Genomic DNA, 19128 nt, shown 5'->3' on the forward strand with positions numbered 1-19128 from the left:
TGGGTAATGCTTTTTTTTAAATTCGCTTTTTTAAATTCGCTCACCACTCCCAGGCTCAGCCCAAGCTCTTCTCTTAGATCCCCCACTGCTTAGATCTGATAAACAGCGGGGGAGGGTTCAGTTCAGGACAGTTGAACGCTCTTCTCAGCCGGAGCGAAAAGCTCAGGCAGCCATCTTCCCAGCGCAAACAAGAGATATAAACGAGACTGGAAAAAATGGATTGACTATATTCAAAATAAATATGGGTCTAGGAAATTTCAGATAGCTTATGATTAAGATCAGAAATGATACAAATTGTTTATAGTTAGCCTAGCAAGGAGGAGCTAAGCTCAATTCAAAGACGTTATTAATTTTCTACTTTCTCTTTAAGTATATTTTAAAAAGTTTTTGTTAAAGATCTATACCTTGTATTGGTTCTGGGAAGTCAGAGGGGGGAAGGTTGGTGGGGTTGGGGGGGAGGGGGGGAGGGAGCAGAGTTTACTAAGTTGAAGGAGGGGTGTTGGATTTTAAGGTATTATGATTGTACATGTATATTGCTATTTTTTCTTTTTTATGTATATTGAAATGGAATTATAAATACCATCAACACAAAAGGGAGTTTGCTTAGAAGCTGAAATACATCAAGTGAATTAGAGGAAGAGTGGGAAGAAGAGGAGAGAAGAAAGATAGGAAGAGAGGGACAGGAGAGAGGGTGAGGGGGGAAGATGAGGTGTATAAGGAGGAGTGGTAAGGGGAGAGAGGAGAAGGAGAAAGGAAGGGGAAGTAGAGTAGAAAATGATGGAGGGAAGAAAGGATGTAGAAAGGGGGAGGAGAGAAGGGGAAGAAAGTGTCGGATAAGGTATAAATATGATGTATGGAGAGCAGAAGATTCAGCAACTGGTTTTTTTTCCCCCTTTGGTAGTTGATGGCAAGATGAATTGATGTAATTACTTAATAATACAACATGATATTGACTATGTAATAGTATACATGTGATTATATGCTATGAAGATGGGACCCCCTCAGTAATAAAAGTGTCGACTGCAATCTCAGAGCTTTGAGATCGCACATCGTCTTGTCACAGCTTCGGCCCCGCCCTCAAGATCTCCCTTTCAAACACCAGGCGGTCATCTAAAGCCACTGAGGCTCCAAATAGACCAGAAACCACTGGTGAAGGGAGATCCTCTCTTGCAGGATTCTCCAGGGTTTGGCAGTAGACAGACGTACAAGATCTGCAAACCAAGGCCTGCGTGGCCAATATGGGCTTCCCCTTTCGCCACTATCTTCCCCAGTACCCCCGGTATTAGGGGAAGAGGAGGAAACGCATAAAGCAACCCCCGGGGCCATGCTGCACAAGGCACCGCTCCCCTCCGCTCCCAGAGTTGGGAACCACGTGAAAAACCTGGGAAGCTGGGTGTTTTCCGGAGATGTGAAGAGGTCCACCTCTGGCCGTCCAAATTTCCTCGAACAGCTCTGGTTTCAGTTGCCACTCCGTCTGGTCCACTATGGTCCTGATGAGCCAGTCCGCCTGCTGGTTCGCTTCTCCAGAGATGTGTTCCACCTTGATGGCAGCAGGTCTTTCTCCACCCAACAGCCCAGCCTCTGAGACTCCTCCCAGAGGGCCTTGGAATGCATCCCTTCCTGCATGTTAACATGTCCCTTTGTGGCCATGTTGACTGTCAGCAGCAGGACGTGGCTGTGTGCTACAAGTGCCTGAAAGTGTTGAAGGGCCAGATGAGCAGTCCACAATTCCAGCCAATTAATGTTATGTGTAAGATCTGAGGGAGACCAGCAACCGTGGGCCAGATAGGTACCCAGCAACGCCTCCTCAGCCATAAAGCCTTGCATCTGTGGTCAGCGTGAGCCTTTTCGGCTCCCGGAACATGCACCCTTTAGATAGGGCTGATGAAGTCCACCACCTCAGGGATAGCCACACTTGGGGAGGAACCCGAACTTGAAAGGGGAGGCACTAGGCTTGCTCCTTTGGTATGGGAGCAAGAACCACTGGAGGGTCTTAGCATGAAGCCTCGCCCAAGGGAAAAGATCTATACAAGATATGATCTTTCCTAGCAACTGAGACAAGGTGACAATGGGCACGTGCTTCTCCCTCTGCACCTGTCGAACTAGTTTCATCAGACTAGTCCTGCGGTCCTGGAACAGGAAAACCATTCCCGTGGCAGTGTCTATGACCACCCCCAGATGTAACAATCTGGAAGAAGGCCTCGGATGACTTTTCTGAAAATTAACAGCGAACCCATACCTCTGCATGGTCTCCACCGTTAGGCTAAGATCCTGGAGATTGCTCTGGCGACTCTGCCTGGACGAGGATGTCATCTAGGTAGCAGTGGTCTGATAGGGACAGCCCTGAGATGAGCCACTTCTTAAAAGTCCTGGAAGCCGACGCTAGCCCAGAGGGAAGAGCCCTATACTGGTAGTGAGCACTAGTATAGGAAAATCTAAGGAACTTCCTGTGTTGTGGGAGAATTAGGATATGCAGATAGGCCTCTGTCAAATCAATGGAGACCAAAAAATCACCTTCCCTGACACCTTCCAGAATGGAACAAAAGAATGCCATCTTAAACCTTTTATACACTAGATAGTGGTTTAATCTTTTAAGGTCTAGAATCGCTCTCCATCCCCCTGAAGACTTTGGAATCACAAAGAGGTTCGAGGTGAACCCCCTGCCCCGTTCTTCCTATGGGACCAACTCAATCACCTGGATCTCCACCTGGTGCCTCGCCTGACGCATGAGCTCTCTCTTAACATCACACTTGGAAGACGTGAAAGTTCAAAATGAATTCGGGGGGGACGGAAAGGAATTCCAACTGTAGACCAAATCTAACCGTATTCAGGACCCAGAGATCCGATGTAATGCTCTCATACCGGTTGGCAAACAACGCCAACCAGCCACTAATGGGGGCTGTCGAAGCCCACTTATTTGTTTCTGTGGAAAGGGCATCTGCTCATACCTCAAAAGGGCTGCTTGTGTTGGGGCTGAAACCGGGACCTATACCTGTAGGAAGACCTATCCTGCCCCCTGTTAGGAATGTAATCTAACAGTTGGGTTGGCAATATATAAAAAATGATGGTAGTGCTGTATCTTTAAGTACTGCTGTAAATGTGATTGGTTGCTGTTACCTCAAGCAGCCATAAGATGGAGCCAGAATGACTGTTAGCTCTCTGATTGTTAGATGCTGATCATTGGATACTGGTTGTAGATGTATCGTGTATTGCTCAGCATGAATTACTGTGAGTTTTGCTACTGTTAGCGACTTTGTGTGCTGAACTGATTAGATGATACTGGACTGTGTTTGATGGATCACCCCTTAACTGAGAACGTTGATGACTGACTGTCTTAACCGTGTATGAATTGGACTCTGCATACCTCTATTTCCACAGAAGTAAAATACTATCTGTTTTACAATTCAGTGTCTTCGTATGCTGGTTTATGCGTTCTTCCACACCACTCTCACTACGTTTCTCTGTACGCATTCATTCTCCTAAAGGGGAGCTTACCTTATCCTGGCGTGGCTGAAAACCCCTAGACTGATAATGATAATTATTATCCGAACCTCTATATGTAGACCTATGTATGTAAGGTGTAAACCAATGTTCCTGCTTCTTAGTCGTGGCAGGCAAAACCTTACATTTATTCTTATCTTTGATAAGAATCAGGTCCAGTACCTCGTCAAACAGATTCTTGCCATTATGCGGAGCTGTCGCCAGCTTCCACTTTGCCTTAGGGTCCGCCTGCCAATTTCGGAGCCATATCATCCTTCTAGCTGAAACAGAGGAGGAAAGAGCCCTGGAGTTGAACTTAGCAGCGTTCAAGGTCACATCAGCCAAAAACTGTCGCAGCAATGACCTTGCTGATGTCCTGCAGCAACCTCATGTCGTGCATGGGCACACGCTCCTGCATCTGTTCTAGTGACTTGCCCATCCTCATAGCCACTAACAAAATGATCACTGCCTCATGGCCACACACAAAATGGCCACCACCACAAGGACCTCACCAATATGGCAGCAGTCCAAGGAGCCCTTCCAAAATGGCCACCCCCAGGGGTCACATATTCATGTGGAAGGCAGCTCACATCCGACAAACAGCCCGGCAAGCAAAAATGGCCCCGAGAAACCCGGCAAAGCTGCACAGTGCCGCTGCTCCCTCAGCCCGCGCCGATAGAGCCTCCAGTTCTCCGAGCTCACCCGCTGCCATATGGAGGTGCCAACGCCCTTTCCAACACATCCCGGCACCCGCAGCACCGCCGCCAGCTTGCCCTTGCTGCTGATAGCCAGCAGCAATCGCAGGGAGCCTGCCACCGTCCTTGTTGATCCAGCGGCACAACAGCGAGACAAACAAAGCCGCAACGACCCCCACAGCCAGCACAGCCAGCGGTGCTCCCACAACGCCTGGGTGCCTCAAAAACAGTCACATGAGCTGATCCACACACCAAAACAGGAACAAAGGTAGAAAACACTTGGAAGCCAAGTAAGCCAACTGGTCAAGCAGGCAACACCAACAATTAATGGAAAAAATAAGAACTACCAAACTAAAACAAGAAACCCCCCCAAAAACAACTCATGAACAAGTGAAAAGCACATCTCTTTTCGGACAAGACTAAATCAGAATTGGAGCCAAGCAGCAGGGGAGCTGGAGGCGTGGCTTCAACTATGACTCAGTCTCTTGGGCAAATAAGGATTGAACAACCCACTTCTGGACCAGGACCTCAGTGGAACTATTTACCAGAGCTTCAAGAAAATACTCAACTTCCCTCTGAAATCTCATTGGTTCATCAATGACCTGGGGTTAACTAGTTGAATAGGCCCCAGCTTCCTGCAGTGGAAGGCAGTGATAGAGAATCTCAGGGTTAAAAGGGGAACGATCTAACCATGGAAAGTGACTGGCATTAGTATTCCTCCCTTTAGATTATCCCACAACCACCCTAATCTTACATGTGAACTCCTCTGAGGGTTGAGCCCTGAATAAGTTGGACCAGGTCTGTGATTGATACAGTGCCCATGGGTAACCTCTGAGTCTGGGCCAATGCCCACCCACCAGACCCAAGCCTGGAGAACTCCACCAGCAATCTGGCCGTGGGATTAAGGTACTCACACAAGGAGGAAGGTAAGCAGGAAGTTTTGTAAAAAAAATCTGTATCTCTGGACAGATTAAAAATATATGTTTAGTTTATCATAAGGGAAGCAGCAAAGGTAATAATTCTTAAGATCAAATTTTATAATATTAAGTTCAACGTTCGGTACCAGGAAAAAAAAAACACCTTAAAAGGTAATTTCTCTTCAAGCTACAGTTGTCAGTGACGAAGTAGCAAGTCTAAAGTTCAGACACAATAAATTGCTGGGCAATGGGCAATATTTTTATTACATCTGTTAGCAGTTAAAAGTAATAAATATTGCTACACGTGGAAATAAGTTGGAAAGCTAAGATATCCCAACCTAATGGGAGATTTTTTTTTCATCAAACATTGCAGAAAACTATCCATCCTGCAGTCAAAAAGAAAAGATAAGGAACCTTCATAGTCATAGCTTTGTCGAATAAAATAACTTGAGACTGTATCCACTTTCTGTAAAAACCTGTTTGCAGATAGACTCCTGGCAATCTCGGCCGGCCACAACCATAACCAAAACTGCTGATCCCTACCAGATAGTACCTGGTGAGATCTGGCATATAGCACGTAAGAGGACCACCGCTGTCTCCCTGGAACATAAGACACCAAGAAGAAAATATCAGTGGAGGGAATTATCAGATATTAGAGGGAAACATATTATGAATCCAACACATTTACTTAACCCACAAAGCGTGCTTTGCTTAACCAGATTTTAAAATCATAATTGGCTGATATAGCACAATCCACGGATGTATAAATATTAGCTGGATTCATATGTTAAGCTGAGCCAAGCATTGGGGCTCACTGTATGTTCTCAGCAAAGAAATTGTGAGCTACACCTTTCATGATTTGACATAAAAAGAGCTTTTCAGTAAGATACCCCCTCCTGGAAATGGGATATTCTTGCCTCGGTCATACTGCAAAATGTACAAGTCCTATCAGTCTCTCAACATCTGCTCTGACAACTCCACTGCAGGCCTCCTGGTACTTTTCTGAAAGTCCAGTCTTCCAATGGTAGCTGCCAAGAATGCATTAGGTAAACAGCTATTAAGAGAGCCAGCCTTGAACCTTCTTAGCTTCAAACCTGGCTGGAAGTTTAAATATTCTGAAAATTAACATCATTTTACAGGACTTACTTTATGGCATGTTTGATCAGCCATCGACCCAAGTATTACAGAAGGGCCTTCTCTACCATTGCCTCTGCTCTCTGGAACGTCTCTCTCCGCACCACCAGGGTAAGGTTAGCTCCAAACCTCCTGACCTTCCCCGAGAGCCTAAAACTAGTTAGTTTAAGGATCCAACGAGGGAGCATCGCAGTGGAGGTGGGCCACAATTTAACCACAGATCCCACCTCCCGCCTCCATTCTGTTCCCACACCTTCCCTCCCCATCTTTAATTGGACTGTAGCATTTGGCTTGTCTTAACTTATTTATGTTTTTCGTAGATATAATATTTATCTGTGGTGGTGCAGTGGTTAGAATGCAGTACTGCAGGCTACTTCTGCTGACTGCCGGCTCACCAGACTCAAGATTGACTCAGCCTTCCAACCTTCCAAGGTCAGTAAAATGAGGACCCAGATTGTTGGGGGCAACCGACTGTAAACTCTGTAAACTGCTTATAGAGGGCTGTAAAGCACTGTGAAGCAGGATATAAGACTAGGTGCTATCTATTATGTAACAGACCAAAGTTATCATGTGATAAGTTGGGCAGCCAATACATTTTATAAACAAATAACTAAACAAGGAAATTCTCTTTTACCTGACAACCATCAATTCCTCCTTTTTCAGAGCCAGCACAAAGCATGTTGTCCTTCACCATTCCTGCATACCAGTCATGTCTATTACAAGTTGATAATGGAATAATATCAACCTGTGCTTCTTGTAATACATCTGTCTCTCTCTCTGAAATGAAAATTCAAAACAAACAAACAAACCTGGAAGTACTCTTATGTCTGTTTCAAGCAAAAATGGAAAAATGTTGGTACGGATTATTCTTGGTGCGCCATAAGAATCTTAAACCTAACAACACGAATGCACCTTACTTCCAACTGATTACCCAGAAGCTTGCCTAAAGAAAAATTCAGAGGTTTTTTCAGCATTTAGATATGAAATGATTTTTTTTTGACACTTAACATAGCCAGAAGGTAAATAGAAAGGTTACAATGCAATGCTATCTTTTTCTTTCTCATTTTTTCCAATGTGCAAACCTTTAACTGTTTAGTTTTAGGTCCAACTTTGGCAACTTTAAGACTTGTGAATGTCAACTCCCAGAATTCCCTGTCCAATGTCTTAAAGTTGCCACGTTTGGACATTCCTGGTTTAGGCAGAGGTATAGTAGTGCAATGAAATGAAAAACAGTGAATACTGGGACCACTGTTAAGCAACATGTCCTTCATAGCATCAATGATTATGCATTTGAGCTGAGTAATCAGTTAACTTACTGAAGCAAGAAAGATGCTACTGACATGATCAAAGAAAAACAACATGGTGAAAAATCGCATTATTTTTCAAAATACAAATTCAGGTGTTTCCTATCTCATGAAAGATATAAACAGGCAGAAACTAAAAAATAGAAAAACATGGGACTACAGATATTCCCTTCTTTCAATATTTATAATAGAAATTGATTCTGGCAGGAGAAGCTGTTTTCTGAATCTAAAATTAATGGTTAAAAGGTTTGTGAAAAGGAGACTAAATATATCAGTTCCTATGGGGGAAAAAACATTTTAGGCAGGAATGAAGTATTGAAACAATATTTTATCCTTATGGAAAAAAATTAGAACAGAATGATCAAGGAGTGGAATGATTATAGGGCACAAACCTCATTAGCAATTCTTACATATGACCAAGGAAAAATGTCTGAAGGAGTCAGTTGTGTTCATCTACCATATGTTTCATCACTCAATTTATTCATCAATAATTATAGCTCTGCAGTTCTAGGATAAAACCTACAATAGGTAGGAACATTGTTTCCCATTTGTTAAATGCTGTGCTGTTAGGCATATTCCGTTTAAAGGTCTACGCCAGGGGTGTCAAATTCACGACATCATGGTGTTGTTACATGACATATCGTGACTTTTCCCCCCTTCGCTAAACCGGGCATGGGCATGGCCAGCGCGCGACACATCTGGCCAGTGATGGGATTCAAATAATTTTACAACTGGTTCTCTGCCCTAATGACCAGCTGGTTGGGCATGGCCAGGGGACGGGATAGCACTCAGCCTCCTGCAGCACTTTGCCAGTCAAAACGTGGTGCAGGGGTTAATTACAAAATGTGGGTTTTACTTTGTGACATCCAGATCCAGTGAGCAAGAGGTGTGAACTGTACAGAAAATATACTTTTATTTGGTTATGAAGAAATATCCCCCAAGTCAGATGTACACTATATGTAGACTGACTTTTAGCTACATACCTCCCCAGCAAATAGCAAATTTTGAAGCTCCAGGTAAAGAGGATTCATTTTAGGATGAGTAACCAGTTTGCACGTTAGAGATTCCTACAGAAAAGCTGGGAACATTTGAGAGAGGGGTGCAGAATAGTCCTTCTTTGCCTGAGGTTATAGAGACCTGGCACCAATCAAAACACTTTTTGTGAAGCAACTGATTTTGCATCATAAGCAAAATCCTCATTCCCAACTCATCCCACAGTAATGATAATGCAAAATCCCCATTCCCGACTCACCCTAGAGCAGAGGTTTTGGGCCTAGAAGACCTCCAGCACCACCCTGGAAGCCAAAACAGGCTGCAGGGGACTCCTGGTAGGGGAGGGGTAGGCGGTGCCAGTCAGAGGTGGGATTAGCTGGTTCTCCGAACTGGGCTAAAAGTTAACAACCAGTTCGCCCAAACCAGTGTGAAATGCCTGAAGCCTACCTCTGCATCTGGTCGCGAGTGACATAGCCCAGGTCTAAGCAAAGAATTTTGAATGGTACATGCCTGGACCAACATGTTTGTTATGTACACAGATCACATATATTGTTTCAACAAAGACCTGGAACTGTATGTGTTTTCTCCAGACATATGTGTACTAGGCAGAGATGCTCCAGAATCAGGAGAACGTGGAAAGAGGTAAGGTCACCAGTGATGGAGGCTAAAGGAAGGTATATGAGAAGAAGGCATAGGAAAATGGAGAGAAGGGTAAGCAGGCCATTTGGATACATTTAGCAAAAGCTGACAGTGATGCATGGTTCAGGAAGGTGTGAGATCTGGAGGAACAGTAGAAACATGTTTGGCCTGCTGTGATGAATTAAAGCATGGTGGGACAGCAGCACATAAGTAAAGAAAAGTCTTGGGAAAGAGGTGTAATGGAGAGTAGAGCTGATCTTGTGCATAGGGAAGGAAGGAATCTTCAAGGAGAATTTGCGAGGTGGAAATTGTAGTCCTAAGAAAGAGGGAAGGGTGAGGAGGAAAGTACAAATAATCCCATACTACTTTGTTCAATTTAAGATGGGGCAGAAAGGAACTTTGACAGGCTTTCAATATTCTGCTATTCTGCTTTACTACAATAAAAAGTATTCCTGGAATCTCTGCTGGGTTCTGGATTTAGTCTACTTCAAAGAAGGACAAGAAAATGATGGGAGAGCTGGACCCACGGCAATGCGAAGCTGGAGAGGGGCAGAGTGCACCAATCTTACCCTATTTAACCTACAAGAACCCTCCAGATTTCTCTAGTTTGCGTCTCAGTTCATTGGGAATATGAGGCATGTGGAAGAGATCAGCCAAATATCTGGGTAGTATGTTTATCCCCGGCTAAGAATAAGACATATTTTGTGCAACTCCCCAAATATATCATCCACCAATTAATGGTTTCAGCTGAACTCTGACTGAAGGGGACCGCTCATCCTAAGAATGTCTCATTTGTCTTTAAATCAAAGGGGAGTGGTACATCTTTCTTGGATAATTTCCAGTTTCAAAAAGGAACATTCAGGTTTTCAATCCAACTTTCTCATTTTTGATAGACCAACGGAAAGGGAAAAATAAAAATTCACCTTTTTCTGTTGTCTGTCCCCATCCAGTTATAAAACATGGTGTCTCAACATTTAGAGCCACAGGAACATCAGGTATACAGATGGGCTGGATAAACTGATTGAATTTGATAGACTCCATCAGTTTGAACAAGGCAATGTCATTGTCAAAGGTAATCTTATTAAAACTGGAATGCATAATGATAGCCCTGATCCGGCTCTTTCTGGTATGGACGTGGTATCTAGAAATATGATGCAATCCAATCACAGCTCTCCAAAATGAAGCGACCCTAGAACAGAATAAAGCCCTCTGTAGAAATCAATGCTGTCAGAGTTTGTTGCAGGAAAATCAAATCCAGAAAGCACACAGAGATAACTGTTTCTGCTAGATTCATTAACTTCCTTATATACATTAAGAATAGATGAATAGATGTACAACACCAACAGATGGTTCTTCCAAGTAAACACAAGGCAGAAGAGTTACAGGCAAACACAAGCAGTTAGCTTCATTTCAGCAGACAAACCCAGACAGACTGCTTGTTTACTTCTCAGAGCAGCAGACTGCTTAAGTTTCGTTTTTCAGCACGAAGTTTAATACAGCTAAGCCACACCTAGACTTCGTATTTAAGTTTCTGTTTCCAACTCTCTGCATAGACTCAGATCTGTTTAAGCTTCCATTGGCTGGCTTAGTTGCTTATGCCTATTCATTGGCTGACCTTGTTCCCATGTGTCTCCCAGTCATGAATATTTTAACAAATGTGAGTTGGCTGTAGAATTGTATGGCAGCTTCCTAGACCCTGAAATTTGCACACTTTTTCTTACATTTTAAAAATTATTTTTGTTAATCTTTTTTAGATAAAAAGACAATAAACAAGCAAAGGGAAAAATAATTAATGCAGAGATATAGAATCAATAAGTGGACAAAGTAGTTGCTGGGAGTAAACAGTCTCAGTATGTCAATGATGAAACATTAATCATAAAAAATAGAACACCTTAAATTATTTTTACAATTTAAAAAAGGATTTTAGAGCTTTTTAAATATCTGAACTGAGTGTCAAAGTCTCCATTTTTTTGGCATTTAAGGATATCAAAAAGGGATTAAACAGGAACAGAATTAAAAACATTATAGGTTTCTAACATTTAGTTTCTAATTTCCTCTTTGCTGTTTGTACCCTGAGTAGTATGTAATATTTATACATTTTCATGTATTTCTTATTTTAATTTTTTGGTCAAATTCTTTTTATTAAAAAAACACTTTAGATGTTTACATCTGTCGTGATGATATGGAAAATACATTATTTGAAAGCTATTTTTGCTTTCCAAACTGTTCTGTATGCTGTTAATTTTGCCATTATTGCATATTCTCCAAGTTTCAGTTCTTAATCTGATCTCTCTTTTCCAGTGTTGTCCCAGGCTATCTTTGGAGCCATGAAAATGTATCTTATGAAATTGTGATTTCTTTTATGACTTGGAATTATGGCCAGTTAAAAAAATGTGGTTCATGGTATTGTGAATAGTATTTCCATGTATAGAGCTTGGGCGACAACTGGAAGAGCAGCTCCCTGGTGCACACACACAGGAGCACTGGAAATCAGAATCTCAGCTTCCCGGTGCACGCATGCATGCCTGGGAGCTGCTCTTCCAGTTTCCAGCACACACGAAGACCAGCTGGCCTGCACACATGTGCACGTCGGAACCCAAAATGAGCGACAATGGGCGACAGCTGGTGAGCCTGGAGATGGCTCTGTGTGCCACTTTCTGCACGCGTGCCATAGATTCGCCATCACAGTCTTCTGACATTTCCAGCATTTATTACTAAATTTGGGTAGTTTGGCAATTATTGATGTATTTGTCTATTTTGGGAATTTTATACAATGTATACAAGATCAAAGAATACTAATTTTCTCTTAAATTGTAACATGTGCTAAATTTTATAGATTTTTTCCATAATTTTTCCCATACTTGTGTTATGACCTTAAAGTTTGCATCCATCCATCCATCCTCTCTCTCTCTCTCCCTTCCTCCCTCCATAATCTTCTGTAATAAATTATTTCAGATATTTAGCACTTTTCTACCTCTCGGAGCATTTCTTGCATTGATTTTTAGATATATTTTGGGTCTTTTTCAGTCTCCCTTGTATTAGTTCAATGTTCTTTTCATTGTTTTTATGCTCCTCTAGCAATGGCAGATGGATAATTGATATAGAAACAAAAGACATTCTGCCCAGTGGTTAAAAATAAAATGTATGTAGCCTATCCATCATGAATTCAAAATATCAGCCCAGACTCCCCAGCAGGAGAGAAGTAGAATAAAATGAGGAATAAGAGTAAAAACAAAAGACTGATAAAATGGATAATGATGCAGAGGTAAAAACAGACATAAGAATAAAGTAAAAAGGAAATAAAAGGAAATTTGAATAAGTAAAAGAAACAGATTAAAATTGGGTTTCAGAGGGAGCTCTGGACAGTAGATGCTACGTGGACACCATCCTCTTTGTTGGGAAGAGAAATATGAGGTCAGATTGATAGTTCCTTGAGGACCTCTGCTGCTAAGATCAGGGGTGGGGTGTTGTTTCCAATTCTTTCAGGCCTCCTGTCAAGCGTCTGATTTTTTTAAAAAGTTTGGTTAATCTAAGGACTATTTGCCTCCTCTTTTTGGGGATAACACCCTCACCTCCCTATTTGAGTGATTCTGAAATATCAAAATCATAAGTTGAAAGAAGGGGGGGGCTGGATGTTCCTTCTCTGTTGGTGACCTGGCACTCCTCCTCATAGTAACAGTTCATGTCTCTGCCTAAAATGTAGCATCTGAAGAGCCTCTTCTTCTTGCTTCTCCTGTCCCAGGCGAGAAACACTAATGTGTAATTTCTCATTCCTTTTTACCTAGACCAGGGCTGTCAAACTCCCGGCCCCCAGGCGAGATGCGTAATGCGCTGGCCACGCCCATACCCAGTTTATCGAAGGGGGGGAAGTCTCGATATTTCATATGACACCACCGGGACAAGGCGAGTTTGACACCCCTGATCTAGATGGATTATTCCTGGCACTAATCATGGCAGTAGTAAGGTATGACAAGGAGAAAAAGAAAGGAAAAGATGATGAACAAAAAAGAAAGGAAGTTTAGCCTGGAAAAGGCAGAGGTTCCAGAGGTGTATGGTCTCTGGACTAATGGAAGTTCAGAACAATGTTCCCTCACAGGCACAATTTTAAAAGCATCTCTAGCCATGCTTCCAATATGAATGAGAGGAAAACACCCACTATGAAATGCTAAAGGAATGTCTCAGATTAAGCTAATTAACAATACATGATCAAATCAAATCAAACTCAAGCTGCTGGCAATGGTTTTAACATGTATTTTAAGAATCCCACCCACATCTGAATTCTCTTAATAGCCTACTAGTGAAAAAATACAGCAACATCAATATCATCCAGCAGATGTCAGGCAAAAAAATGTCAGCATCACATATGAAATTCCAATGAAAAACTGATTTATTATTTACTCAGGCCTATGCAGGAATCTACTCAACTAATGGTTAGCACTTGTGTGGTGTTAAGAGTCCATGGAATTCAAGGGGGTGGTGGTGGATTTAGACCATTTGTGGCTTTGTAGAGATTCTAGGCTGATTCCTCTCTTGACACTGCCCCCAGGTTCTGCCACCCCTTAACCTACACCAGAACACTGATTGCTAGTTATTGCCTAAGATCTATTCATTATTAAATGGAGCTAGGATTAAATTAAGATAGGAAAACCACATGATAGATCAGCCTAGACTCATGTCTTAAAGTACTAAAGCCAGCATCCCCAAAACCCCAATAATTTAAACCTATGTTCCTGAATCACCAAGTATTTTGGGCTTTATGCTTTTTAACATTTATACTTTATTGGGTTCTACTCAGAGGTAGTATTCAGCAGGTTCTGACCAGTTCTGAAGAACCGGTAGCGGAAATTTTAAATAGTTTGGAGAACTGGTAAACACCACCTCTGACTGGCCCCACTCCCCTCTATTCTCTGCCTCCCGAATCCCACCTTTTCGGGAGGGAATGGGGATTTTGCAGTAACCTTCCACTGGAGTGGGGTGGGAATGGAGATTTCATAGTATCCTTCCCCTGCCACGTCCACCATACCACACCCACAGAACCGGTAGTATAAAATTTTGAATCCCATCACTGGTTCTACTAGTCTAGTTTAAATGTTAATTTATATTGCTAATCCATGTATGATGTGCCATACTCTAAATAAATTGGCTTTATGGGCTCCTTTTTGTAACTGAGGGAAATTACATAAGGAGTCCGATGTTTGCTACATTCAGTATTAAAAATCCCAAGGGGTACAAGTAAGGTATTTGGAACCCAGGGCCAAAGTCTCATTTTATATATTCTTGTTCTTCAGAGCTCACAAAAATCATATCTGGAAATAGAAATTCTGGGTGGAGTAAACATGTTTACTCTTGTATTAGAAAAGTACTTAGTACTCAAGTGCAAAGGCCACAACCTCCCAGGGGTGTCAAACTGGCAGCCCAAAGACTGGATGCATCACATGCAGGTCACACCTATCCCGACTCCATAAAAGCAAAAAAGTTGCTATATCACATGACATGATCAAGTTTGACACTTGTTTTCTAACCCATTAGCCATGAATGTACAGATTATTTCTCCACTTTGGCAAAACAAAAAACAAAAAACCTTAAGGTTTTTTTTTTTTTAGACACATTTATTCATAAGTAAAAATCTGACATAAAACTTAGAATTCATGAAAATGGAACCTAATTTAAGATTCACCTGAAGCACCAAAATAGAATGTCAACTAAAGTTAACTGAGTAAACAATTATAATCCTACTTTAGACATGAAAGCTGGCTGGGTGATTTTGGGTCAGTCACACACTGTTAATCCAATTCACCTCACAGGGTTATTTGGGCAAAACAGGAAGAGGAAGGAGTACAGGTAGTCCTCAACTTCAGATTTACAATAGCACTAAAAATGCGACTTGCGACCATTTTTCAGTTACAACCTTTGCAGCATCCTCATGATCATGTGATCAAAATCCAGACGTTTGGCAATTGGTTCATATTTATGACAGTTGCTGTGTCCCCAAGTCATGTGACTTGGGGACTTTTGTGACTTTCTGACAAGTGAAGTCAATGGGAAAGCCAGATTCACTTAACATCCGTGTTACTAATGTATCAACTGCCGTGATTCACTTAACAACTTAGGCAAGAAAGGTCGTAAAATGGGACAAAACTCACTTAACAAATGTCTCACTTAACAGACATTTTGGACTCAATTGTGGTCGTAAGTCGAGGACTACTTGTATTAGGTATATTCACTGCCTTGAGTTGTTTATAAAAATAATAAAAGTGGGATAAAAATAAATAAAACTATGCTAGTTTCAACCTTCCTTTTCAACTGCTACCTAGATCTGACTAATTTTCTTTTTTCTTAGGTCCAGTTTATTCCAGTTTCCCCCCCTCAGGTAGTTTGCTTCAGAGATCTCTTACTTTTGGTTCTGGATACTCTCTAACAGATTTTTTTTTTATTCCTTCAAACTACGTTATTTCTTGCTCTTTAACTTGAGTAGGGGATGGGACTAGAAGACCTCCAAGGTCTCTTCCAGCTCTATTCTTATTAACTTCAGTTTGCAGCTCATCTACCTTTAGCTTCCTTCTCTATCTTTCAGTAATATTTTTGTAGGCTGTTTTATTCTTCCCTACCCATTTTACTCAGCTGTAGTCTTACTATCATGCACTGATATCACTTTTGTTCATAACTACTGTTAAGTAAAAATCACATAAACAAATGCTGCCCATTTAGCTAAGCATTTTAATGTAGTGCTTTACAGACCTATTTCTCACCTAATCCCATTGTGAACTGATTTGAGATAATAAAAGTTAATGTCAGCAACATATATTTTTCTAATATTAATATTTTATTACAAGTTCAGGAAGTCAAGATCGATTCAAAAACATATTTCTAAATTCAGCAACTACAGGCTAACCAATCTATGATAAGAGAAGGTTTTAAAATGGAAGATAATACATACGTCCATTCTTTAATGCAGTGTGCAGCTGTCAACACCGAGTTGTGATTAATTAACGATCCACCACATACATGAAGAAATCCTTTACCAAAATGATAAAGCTCAAGACTAACTTGCCATGGCCATCCGCCAAGCTGAGCATCAAGTCCACCAACAATTCGTGTTCCTGTTACTATGTCATCCACAACTGGCCTTGTTCCGCAATCTAGGAGGCAAAAGACTACTAACAGTGCCTGTTTTAAGGACTCCTCCCCCCACACGCATAAATTCCTTGACCAGCAACAGCACGTTTGAAATAGGCGCTAAGAGCAATTAAGCAGCTAATGGTTGTACACTATGGGCACAATCAGCCTTTATTTTAAACCAGAGGCACAGCTGATGTTGTTGATGTTCTGAGGTTGAGGGGGTGACATGATAGCAGTATTCCAGTATTTGAGGGGCTGCCACAAAGAGAGGGATCAAGTTATTTTTCAAAGCACCAGAGGGCTAGACAATAAAAAATGGTTGGAAACTAATCAAGGAGAGTAGCAACCTGGAATCAAGGAGAAACTTCCCAACAGTGAGGACAATTAAGCAATGGAAGGGGTTAGAAATTGTGGGTGCTCCATCACTCAAGGTTTTTTAAGAAGTCTCGTCAGCCACCTGTCTGAAATGGTATAGGCTCCTGCTTGAGAAGAGGATTGGACTAGAAGTCTTCACAAGGCCCCTTCCTTCTCTATTCTGATTGCTGTGTTCAAAAACAGGCAGCTTGAAAAATACCGCCGCCTCCCCCCCCCCCACGCGTGTTCCTTATTTCAGATGCCTTTCTTCTTTCTATTTAGTCTGCCCACCCACATATTCCTATCCACGTGCTTGCAAACATTCCCTTCCCTTTATATTTGCCAGAGCTTCTATTTCTTCTTGGTCAGGATTTCTGAACAAATCTCCAGGGCACCCATTGCCACCAGGATAGCCTTTATGGACGTTTGCAATCATCAGTCACTTTCGAAGACAAAAAAACCTCCCGCTCCACGTTTTTAAAAAGATGGGCGGGATTTCCGATCCCCACTTGCGGAGTTGCACCGCGTGGAGCTCTTGTGAGGAGAGGTTGTCGGGAGTTGTAGTTCTCTGGGGAAGGGCAGCGGCCCACGTGCCTTTTGCAGCTTGAGGGCGGGAGTGGGTGGGCCTGGCACCTTCGACGGCTGCCGCCCGTAAGGCGCGTCGAGGTCGCGGGTGGAGAGGCGGCCTTACCAGTTGTAGGGATCACAGAGGACAGGGCTTTGGGCGGTGTTTTGCTCAATAGAAAAAGCAGCGGGAATAAAGAAGAGAACGGCGCGCAAAACTGCCTCTGCATCGTCAGTCCGGACGAGAAAAGAAAAAGAGGCCCGCGCGAGCTCTCGCTCGCCCTCCTTCCCGGCAGGAAAGGATACCCAACGGCAGGGAGGCGGCCGCAGGCTCCGCCTGGAATGGCCTTTGCGACGGCAACGGGAGGCCAGTTGGATCGAATGTAAGGGTGGGTGGGTGGAAAGAGGAATCGCGGTCATCAGACCCACTATCGGGTGGAGGGGAGGAAGTAAGATGGCTTGCAATTTCTAGACGATTAGATAGAGTAGGTAGGTAGGTAGATTAATGATGATAGATTAATGATAGATAGGTTGACAGATGATTGATAGATGATACATTGACAGATTGGCAAATGATTGATAGATGATAGATAGTAATGATTGATTATAGATAGATGATTGATGGATAGATGAGAGATTGAAAGGTAGGTAGGTAGATTAATGATACATTGACAGATGGATAGATATTAATGATAGTAATGATGTAATGATGATAGATGATTGATATAGAGATTGATGGATAGATAGATGAAAGATTAACATAAATTAATGAGACTAATGATAGATGATAGATTGACAGATAGACGATAGATGATTGCTAGATGATAAAATGGTTAGATGATAAATGATGGTAGGTGAAATTGACAGATGATAAATAATAGATTGACAGATTGATAGATATGATAGTAATGATAATAGATTATAGATGATTGATAGATAATGGATGGATAGATTGATATAGATCTATATCTACACATATTTACACACACACAACTTACTTTCCATAGTTGCCAGACATAGCCAGTGTACAGAAAACATGGAGAAATCTGCTCTTTATATCTCCCTTCAAGGCAAAACTTGTTTTCCTTCCCTGAGTTGGTCTTTAATCAGACCTGCCCCATGGGAGTGATGGGAATTGTAAGCCAAGTGTTCAGAGGGCAGAAAGCTAGGGAAGATGGATATGATGAAGCTTCATTAATGTTCAAGTGGTATCTTAGTTTTCTAGTACTAGAAGTTCTTAGAGGATATATAGTTTAAACTATCTTGGATATTGTTCATTGCTTCTGGTACAGAATTTTCTTGAATTAGGACTTACTGCCTATTAGTGTCATTTAGCATATCAATTTGAGATTGGAATTTTCTGGGGGCTTTTGTAAAACTTTACTTTTTTCTCCAGTGACTGTTTTTTATCTTCAACATATTTATAAACATATTTATAAGTAGTAGTTATATTACTACTCCTTGTCTGTTATAACAACTCTCTGAAATTTTGATTTATATTTTTCATGGCTTTCTTGGCAGTCTTCAATGTTCTGACATTCTGTTTGCTTACTTTTGTTTATATGTCTTTGGAAGTCTCTCTTCACAGTCATCCTTAACTTTTTAAAATTTCATTTAACTGGCTCCCTTTCATGGAGGTTTAGGATTTTAAATTATTTTTGGCATTGTGCTGGAAAGTGGAAGGTATGCTCAATCAAAACTGACTATTGTGGAAACCACTAGCTTTCTTCTTCTATTTTAGATGAACATTAGAACTGGCACAAGAACAGTTTGTGATCTGTTCAATAACTAGCCCCTAACCACATCTTTGCTGAACTCTTTGATCTCAGTTATTTCTGTGTACTTTATCTGAAGTTCAAGTATATACAGCAGGCATTGCTTGAAGACTTGTTAGAAATGAAGAAATCATTGGACTCACAGCAACTAATG

General features: G+C 41.8%; 1 protein-coding gene across 1 annotated transcript; it reads right to left on the reverse strand.

Annotated features, from left to right (window-relative positions):
- Nucleotides 1-1482: 1482 nt before the first annotated feature.
- Nucleotides 1483-17557, reverse strand: LOC116504506 (transmembrane protease serine 12-like). The gene is made up of 7 exons (XM_032211539.1): nucleotides 17327-17557; nucleotides 16100-16301; nucleotides 10086-10351; nucleotides 6861-7003; nucleotides 5507-5692; nucleotides 3496-3729; nucleotides 1483-1692 (listed from the first exon to the last, which is right to left on the reverse strand). Exons 1-7 carry the CDS (start codon nucleotides 17427-17429, stop codon nucleotides 1483-1485), a joined length of 1344 nt encoding a protein of 447 aa, XP_032067430.1. The 5' UTR covers nucleotides 17430-17557.
- Between the last annotated feature and the right edge of the window lie 1571 nt (nucleotides 17558-19128).

The sequence above is a fragment of the Thamnophis elegans genome, chromosome 2 (assembly GCF_009769535.1).
Source record: "Thamnophis elegans isolate rThaEle1 chromosome 2, rThaEle1.pri, whole genome shotgun sequence".
Classification (NCBI taxonomy): domain Eukaryota; kingdom Metazoa; phylum Chordata; class Lepidosauria; order Squamata; family Colubridae; genus Thamnophis; species Thamnophis elegans.